This window comes from Physeter macrocephalus, chromosome 1 (assembly GCF_002837175.3).
Source record: "Physeter macrocephalus isolate SW-GA chromosome 1, ASM283717v5, whole genome shotgun sequence".
NCBI classification, from domain to species: Eukaryota; Metazoa; Chordata; class Mammalia; order Artiodactyla; family Physeteridae; genus Physeter; species Physeter macrocephalus.
Genome location: NC_041214.2, coordinates 129,142,173 through 129,151,831, shown reverse-complemented (window position 1 = coordinate 129,151,831; position 9,659 = coordinate 129,142,173). Strand labels below are relative to the sequence as shown.

General features: G+C 32.5%; 1 protein-coding gene across 1 annotated transcript in view; it reads right to left on the bottom strand.

The window, feature by feature from the left end:
- The window catches only part of ROBO1 (roundabout guidance receptor 1), a 415,029-nt gene that overhangs the window by 107,100 nt on the left and 298,270 nt on the right, over positions 1-9,659 (bottom strand). The window contains exon 7 of the mRNA XM_055086128.1: positions 914-1,038. Coding sequence (XP_054942103.1) covers positions 914-1,038 — 125 coding nt within the window. The remainder of the gene's footprint in view (positions 1-913; positions 1,039-9,659) is intronic.

Sequence of the window (9,659 nt, the reverse complement as noted above, 5' to 3'; positions counted from 1 at the left end):
GGGGTGGGATAGGGAGGGTGGGAGGGAGATGCAAGAGGGAGGGGATATGGGGATATATGTATACATATAGCTGATTCACTTTGTCATACAGCAGAAACTAACACACCATTGTAAAGCAATTATACTCCAATAAAGATGTTAAAAAAAAATCTAAAAAAAAAACTATTTTAAAGTTTCCTATTATTTTTAAAGTGAAAGTGTTTCAAAATACCCTTTTTAATGAGCTGAAGCCTAATAATGAACTTAATTTTTAAGACCACAGATCTCTATATTCTAGCTTCAATATATATAGAAAATTCTGGTTTATAAAAACGTATAGAGAGTAGGACTTGATAGCAAATGGTGACCACATATTACAGTTTTCAAAGAATTAGATTATACTGAACTATATCCAATATGACATCTATGTTAAAGAGACTTTCATACAGTTTGATGAATCTTTAATTGATAGATATATGATAGATAAAACATAAAGAAGCAAAGAAGACACTTCAGATTCCTGGTGCTTTCAGAAAAATTGCACTGACTAATTATCATCTTTGTTTTAAATGTGTGTAAATCTCTTTTAACATATAATTACAAATCTCTGAATAATAAAAGTTATAACTAATTGAGTTGAGAAAAAAGTAGTTTTTTAAAAAATGTGGCTGAATTGGAAATAAAGGTAAATTTTATATGATAAAACAATTACTATTCTACTTACCACCCAGTGTACCAAAACTAGGCAGGGAAAATTTGAGAATTAAAACAAGGTAGGAAATTTTGTCTTCTCTTTTATTGCTGAAATGATTAGGTCACTCAGAGATTTCTCAGTTCTCTTAAAGCGACAGCTATGTGACTAAATAATTTGTTGCTTTTTGTTATATATCTGGCACTCATCTTTACTGATTGAAATATTAGAACAAGGTCATACCTGACTCCCCTCTCTCCTCCAGAAGATAGCTGGTTGAGGATTTCCAGTTGCTTCACACTGGAAAGTTACAGTTCGTCCCAAGGCAACAACCTGGTCACGGGGTTTCACAACAAAATGTGGAGGTTCTGAAGGAGATGAAACAAATTACCCTGAATCAAAAGCATGGAGTCATTGTCCTATTTGAGACAATTTGCTGATATCCCAAGTGCTGCTGTTATTTTATACCAGTTGTGATGTACTCTATAGATATACATAATGTACCAATTCTCATCCTGAACCTAACTGAAGCTAAATTAAGCGCATATTCATAGAGTGGAATCTGTAGTTTTGTAAAGAGGTTTTTTTCCTTTTTAATTACTTGACCTTCTAAGATTAACTACCTTATTAAAAAGAATTCTTGAACTACAATTTGACCCTTTACATTCAACGTATGCCTGAAATTCGTATGAATAAATATCTTTTCTTATTTAGAGCTGCTTAAAGGTGCATGGATGTTAATCACAGACACAAGGACCTCCTGATGTAGGCCCTAAAATTAATTTAACTCAAAAGCTCCCGAAATGCTACTATGGAAAATATAACCATTTAAAATCTTCAGTCCAATTACTTGAATAGAAATGAATTTAAAGCAATAGTGGAGTCGAATGCCTCTTTCATTTACATAGGCAGGGGCATGTTCAAACAGAATATATATGGAAATGAGGGCAAAATTTGAAACATCTGCTCATCCTGACATTATAAGTACTGCCAGCTTTGTGCAAACTGTTTGATTTATACAGACTTAAACGGTCACTTCATCCAGCAGTAAACAGAGTGTAAGAAAATTGTGTCAGTTACATTGAGAACAATGGCAGCTGAAAACATGAGGTGTGCTGATGGGGTCACTCACTGAAAAAAAATTTTTTAAAAGCTTGTTTTGGGGCTGTGCTTTATGATTGGAAAAAATGTGAACTGAACATAAGTCTTTCTACCTACTGTTTACACTTCTCAAATTCATTTGTTATCAGCTGTCTGAAACGCCTAATTATTCTCCTTTCTTGTCTCAGTTCAAATTGAAGTGAACGTTTCAAGCCAGACATTTAACAGTTAATACAGGATAATCCACTTTTTAAGACTGTTCCATTATTTCTAACCTTTCCTTAAAAGTACTTTCAGTTACTTATGTCAGTCACTTCAGGATAACTGCTTAAAGTGAATATGAATCAAAAAGTATGTTCAGATTATGTCCACAAGTGCTACTTCTCTGCTCGTGAGACTATGACTTCTTTGTTAATGAAGATGAGTATTTGAAAGGGTACCCTTTTCTCTTGCTAAATATTTTCTGGTCAGTTGTATCTGAGACATATATACAAATATTTATGATATATGATATATAAGTTGATCCACTTTACACATTTGTATGTATAAACATATATACATGTGTGTAAAGTGGAATATAAAACCCCTTTAAAAAAGGGGATATGTAAAACAACTTGCATGGTCACAAAACTAAAGAAAGCAAATTAGATCTCCTAACTTCTAGATTAGTGTGCTTTCTTCTATACTCCCTTTTTATTTTTAATTGAGGTTTAGTAGAAATTATACCATTTGACTAGAAAATTACAGGAGACCTGAAAAATCAGGTCAAATGCCTTCAAATGTCCTGAAACTTATAGGGAAGAAAATACAAAGTTAGGAGAAAAAGTTTAGGTTCAATATGGTAATACTGACGTTCTGGCTTATAATTTTTTTAAACTCTGATTGTAATTGACTGGTTTACTCATGAATTTGGCAAACACTATCATTATCCAGGTATAATAACAGGCGTGTGCATCATTGCCTGAGGATTTTCCTCCACACACATCCATACAGGAGGCGTTTGATTCCTTAAGGGTTGGAATAACTGACATAGAAATCAGACCAAGACATTGAAAGGACTGACTGGATAATAAACCAAATCCAGAAGAGAGTTTGGTTTGTTTCAATGAAAGAAAACCAAATGATTAATTAAATGAATGGGAAAATATGCCTTTCCAATATATGCAGGGAATTTGAGTAGGAAAATCTAAATGTTCAAATCACTTAGACAAGTAAAAACTTCGGGTGGTCTCTTTTCTAAATCTCAGAACCATGTCTAATAACATGTGCCAGAATCCATGTTTCTTTTATAAAACGCCAGCTCTCCTCAAACCTCAAAGACTTATGTGGGAACAAGGGATACAAACCCTTATGCAAACTACATTTATCCTGCAGCACTCCTTCCACACAGGATATTTGCCTGGAAATGAATTTACTGTATCTTATAGGCATATCCTCCAGCCAACATCAACAATGACATCAGCCACGAGGCATGTCTTAGAAAAAATCCTTTCCTACATGTATGTTAAATATTAGATATAGACATATCTCTAAGAAAAATTTTAAATGGATTAAATATGCCTTTTTCAATCTTCTATCATGATCACTTATCTATTTAGACTGAGAAGGCCAATCACCATATGCATCTGTTGTTCATGATAAAGGGCTACAATATTTAAACTTGCCATAATTAAAAACACATAATCATGTTACTAATATGATGTTCAGTGTTGAAAATATAGAAAATTAGATAAGCAAAGAAAAAAAGAAAAGCTACCTATAATTCGGCCATGCGAATTGTACCATACTGTTTTAAAATATTCTCCTACAGTATCACTTGAATGACTGCTTAATGGTCTAAATACAAATTACCTTAATTATTTAACTAATCTATTGTCTTTAAATTTAGATTGTCGCTAATTCCCCCCTTAAACACAATGGGGAGATTTACATCCCTCTCAATTTTATTCAAGTTTATTTCAACTGAAACTCTCTCTGATAGGACACTTTCCTCCCAAACCTCACGAACACTGAACATTAACATCTTTGCCAAACTTAGAATAGAATCTCCTCTTAATTGGCACTTTTATATTAGTGAGGTTAAACATTTATATTCACATTACCTTGTCATTGATATCCTATTTGTTGTGGATATTGTGTTCTTGCACTTAACTTTTTTTTTTTAATTTATTTTATTGAAGTATAGTTGATTTACAATTTTGTGTTAATTTCTACTATACAGTAAAGTTGTTCAGTTATATGTAGATATACATTCTTTTTCATATTCTTTTCCATTATGGTTTATCCCAGGTATTGAATATAGTTCCCTGTGCTCTACAGTATTCCCCTTGTAAATAAAAAGGCAGGGTATGGGTTATGGGTTATAAGGGCTGGAATGTTAGAAAAGATTAAAAACCTTCTATCTCAATGGTGTACAAACTTTTTTTGTTTTCTTAAGCCATGAAACTTCTCCAAACAAATTATTCCTCAAAGATCTAATTCCTAAATAGATAACAGCTTGGGGACAGGAGAGGGGGTTCCATGAAGTGGCTTCTGAAGCCATTTCTGGGGGTCCCTCTACTTTAGGTAGTGGTTCAAATAGCATCAGCCTAATCCAAGCACTGCCTTTTAAATTGTGCTTAACTTTTTGATTTCTAAGACCTAAGGATAAGCTAAAATTTTATCCACTTCTCAAAAATGTTGTAGATATATTTTCCCATTTATTAAAAGTCTTTCTAATCTAGTTAGGCATTTTTGTTGTTCTATCAATAAAATTATATAATATAGATTACATAATACATATGAAATTATATCATATAAATATTCACTCTATTTTCATCCTGTATTTTGCTTTTATTAAATTTTAACCCATCTATATTTTTGCATATATAGAAAGCTATTTTTTTCTAATAGCTCATTATTGCATCACCATTATTGAACAATCCATCCTCTTATCTGTATTAGTATGAAATGACAGCTTTATAATATGTGTATCGCTTTTTAACTTAAAACATAGAGAGATACTTTTAGGGTCAAAATTATTCCCTGGAACACCATACAAAATTCTCCAAAAATGGTGCTCCAGCATCCTTAAGGTATGTGAATGGACCTTCCCCAAAGTACTGATCATGAAAGTACTTAGAAACCTGTATTTATATGAGAACAAATTGTTCAGCAAAGCAAACTTTGATAAATTTTAGACACATCACGTGGTTATTTCTTACATAACATGAAATGATTCTGACACATAGAAATGAAAATGAGTGCAAACAGCCCTAAGTGCAAGGTTATTCACCAGCAGGACTTTTAATGACTATTATTGAATAACAGTTACAAAAAGACAGACATGGATTCATAAACATATTTTGGATCTCCCAAACCCAAACTGTCCTCTGGGCACCTTTTCTTCATTTGTTTATCTTGTGAGATATAAATTGAAATAGTACTTTATCAAGATAAAGTCCTATCACTTATTTTATCACTCATTTAAAAAGAGAAAAAATAAAAGGATGCAGATCACACATCATTTAAAAAGACATAAAGTTAGCAACCCCATTACCTTTACTCTTTGTCACAGTTACCCATACTTCCTGCAGACTTTATTCTGTGCAGTCTGTCTTTGTGGCCAATGACAAGTGAAACATGGAGGCTGACTGGTTGAAGGACATGGAAGGGTATGGATGGAAAGGGGAAGAGAAGTTCCAGTCACAGTGACACGATGATTAGAAGATGGCCAATAAAATGTCAACTTACCAGACCCAACTAAAACAAAGCAAAAAAAGAAAACATGGAATAAATAAAAATAAACAGAAAATGAAACAGAAAAAGTAATAAGATTTGACTTAACAATGATCGTTCTTTTAAAATAAAATGAAGAACACATTAATATTTGGATACATGGCTCATACTGTCCATGAATGAATATTTGTTAGCATTTCCAGCATCATCATAAATCATTTAAGAAAAATAGAAATGAATCTTAAAATCTCTACTTTGATTAAACGGCAGGCTACAATGAATGATAGCTGTGAAATTATAAAACACTTTTCAATGACTTTACATTTTGCTACCAGGATTAGATAACTATATATGTAATGGGTTTAAAAACACAGTATAAATCTTAACTGCTAATGCTACAAAGAATAGAAATCAAGCATCTTAATCAAAGATAAAGAAGTGTTAAATCTTGTAACTCCACCATCAGATTAATTTTAAAAGGTTCATGCTGCCAATGATATTCTATTAAACCCATGCTTCTCATACTTGAATAAGCATAAGAATCACCCTAAGATCTGGTTAAAATACAGGTTATGATTGTATAGGTCAGAAGTGTGACCAGGGATTTTGCAGAACCCAAGTGCTGCTGGTACAGGACCATAGGTTGAGTAGCACAGTTTAAAAAAGGTATTATATTTGAATTCTTGCATATTTTTAATTGAGAAAACACACAGGAAAAATGTAAACACATTATGGAAACAGAGAAAACTTTATAACACTATCTAATAAAGTTATAATCACATTACCTGTTTTCAATGCCAAAACATTGGGTATTTTAACATAGAAAGCTCAAGTATTACATATTTAAAATATTGGAAAGCAATTGTTTTGCTCTTTTAGAAACAAAGGTAATTACTGTCAAATGCAGAGCTTTTTCATAATAGCCCAGTAGACATCCACAATACATTCTACTCAAATAAATAATGTCCATGTCTTTCAGCCAGTCACAACTAATTAGACTTGATATACATTCTGGTACTTTAAATAAATGAACTATGCCAAGCACTGCTGCTGTGAAACGGTAGTTTGAAAATTGAGGAGTTCTCTTGCCTATTGTTACCACATATGCAAAATTTAAAGGTAATTCAGAAGCACATTTTAACTCACACATTCCCTTTAATATGAGTAAAATAAATTGTGTACTTTTCACTCTAAGGTAAAAACTCTAAGCATAATTTTTCAATCATGCAGGCAAGAAAAGTTTAAAAAAGCATACTCTCATTGCTCAGGCATAATGTTTATCATAGCATAACTATTCTATCCAGATTTGAAAACAAACAGAGGATGGGACTTGCTTACATTTCTCATAACCTTAAAGATGATGTCTTTTAAATGACAGGAAGAAATGTTCAGAAACTACAAGAGAGAGAACCTGACAACTGTAGCAACAGAACTTTGCTTTGAGAAAACAAAAAGTCATAAAATTATCTTTTGGGTAATCTGAAAATAAATTTGATCCCATTAGACTGATGCAGTTAAAATCAAGCCTTATTTGAAGTCAGGAGATCAGAGGAATGATTCCTAAATAGTTTCTAGTCATGTATTTTCAGTAATTTAAAATTTCTTAAACGTTTCAGAAATATTTAACATGTTAGAAACCAAAAAAATCACTGGGAAGCAGCTAAGTTAAAAATTTTAAAAGCACTTTTCCCTTGCCTATAGGTTTTACCAGCAATTGAACCATAGCAGTTGAATCTTTTAATTAAAATCCAGTGTGTTTAAGAATGTTAGGCTAATGCATTTGCATATCACATCAATGACAATTGATAACTGTAAGGTTTTTCATAGTCTATTAAAGACCCTAAAACTTATCTAAAACAACATCTAACACAGAAGCTCCTAAAACATCAGAGGTTTTTGAGAGGACCCTATCTTGAATGATCATTTAAGCTTTTCACAACCATGATTATAAGGAAGTGATTCTTCTTATCTAAATGAAAACCTGCCCATCACAATTTCATTTGTTCGAGTTTCAGTAAACAAATAAATGCCATTTATACCCTCCAAATAAAATCCTTTTTCTCATTTGAAGAAAATTATCATCCCAAAATTTCTCTTCTGGAGAATAAATGATAGAAGTTTCTTTAAGTTTTTCTCAGATTTCCCCTTTCTCTGTATTTCTCTCAGGGTCAGTTCAAAGGATTTTTTTTTTTCCCCATACAGAAAGCAGAGATCTTCTACACAACAGGCAGTGCCTATTACTGTCCGGTTAGGAAAGTCCAGAAAGAATTAGGAAAAACAAGAGTCATTTGGATCCTGTTCATTATTCATTATCCTCTAAAGCTCCTGGTTTATGGGCTGCTTCACTCCCACCCTCCACATAACTCGTCTCAACTTTTTTTTCTGCTTTAAAGGCTGGGAGCACCTCTATCCCAGCTCCCCTTTCTCCCTAAGAAAGACGAAAAGCCTGTCTGTCTCTATCTCTAATAAAACAATAAAACAATAAAATGTTAGCTCTGGAAGTGACCTTAGAACTTATCAGTCTAACCCTATCTTTTTGCATGAGAAAACGGAGAACCTAAATTGTTAAATAACTTTCTCAAGGTCACAGATGACTAACCAAAGGCTGTCTTCCAGGTCTCTCGACTAAATCCATGTCCGTACAAATTTCCCTACTAGTTAATCAGTTTGGGGAGAACTATATGCAATAGGACACAGAATCTATTTGATTTTACATTTAAACTATCATTAAACTATTTAATCTAAAATCATTACTACCTATACATAAAAATAGTTTTAAAGAATTCCTCATGACATTAAAAATCTTTAAAGAATATTTAGCTAGAGTTTTAAAAAGACATGGGAAACTAACAGGTGTGAAGAAAACAGACTTAAAGGCTCTCAAAAAGTTCACCTTTTTGGGAAAAAATGTAATGCAATCATTTCTTAAGGGTGAACCAATTTTAATCATTTCTTGTCTTGAACTCACTATAAATTGAATAAAATACTACTCTTTTGAAGCATGAGAATAATATCTTAACAAAAATACTTTTTAAGGTAAATGTGTCAAATAGGAAGGTAAAAAAACCTTTAAAAAATAAATATATATTTTTAAGAGGAAAAAACCTTACTAGCTTTTCTTTTTTATTTTTTAACATTGCAACATTGTGCAGATTACAATCCATCTCCAGGAACAGCTTTAAATTTCCTTATATTGGAGGGAGTTTGGAAAGGCGTGAGGGATTAGAGAATTTGCCACAAAGTTGAGTTTGTATACAAAGCATACTGTTTTTCACCTAGATTTTATTTTCTTGGGGTTGGGTGGGGGAGGAAGGGAAGTTAATCAAAGTCTATATATATATATATATGTATATATATATATATATATATAAAATACACATTAATTATATAATTTTATAAAACTCTGGTTCTCTTTTGAGTGAAAAAAAGAAAAAGAACAGCTTTCTTCCAAATATTTGGAGATATACAAACTTTATACACTTGACTAACAGTTTTTAGAAAAATAACTGTTCAAGGTACATGTAAAAGTATGAAATTAGAACACTCCCTAACACCATACACAAAAATTAACTCAAAATGGGTTAAAGACCTAAATGTAAGGCCAGACACTATCAAACTCTTGGAGGAAAACATAGGCAGAACACTCTATGACATAAATCACAGCAAGATCCTTTTTGACCCACCTCCTAGAGAAATGGAAATAAAAACAAAAATAAACAAATGGGACCTAATGAAACTTAAAAGCCTTTGCACAGCAAAGGATACCATAAACAAGACCAAAAGACAACCCTCAGAATGGGAGAAAATAGTTGCAAATGAAGCAACCGACAAAGGATTAATCTCCAAAATTTACAAGCAGCCCATGCAGCACAATACCAAAAAAAACAAACAACCCAATCCAAAAATGGGCAGAAGAACTAAATAGACATTTCTCCAAAGAAGATATACAGATCGCCAACAAACACATGAAAGAATGCTCAACATCATTAATCATTAGAGAAATGCAAATCAAAACGACAATGAGATATCATCTCACACCGGTCAGATTGGCCATCATCAAAAACTCTAGAAACAATAAATGCTGGAGAGGGTGTGGAGAAAAGGGAACCCTCTTGCACTGCTGGTGGGAATAATGTAAATTGATACAGCCACTATGGAGAACAGTATGGAG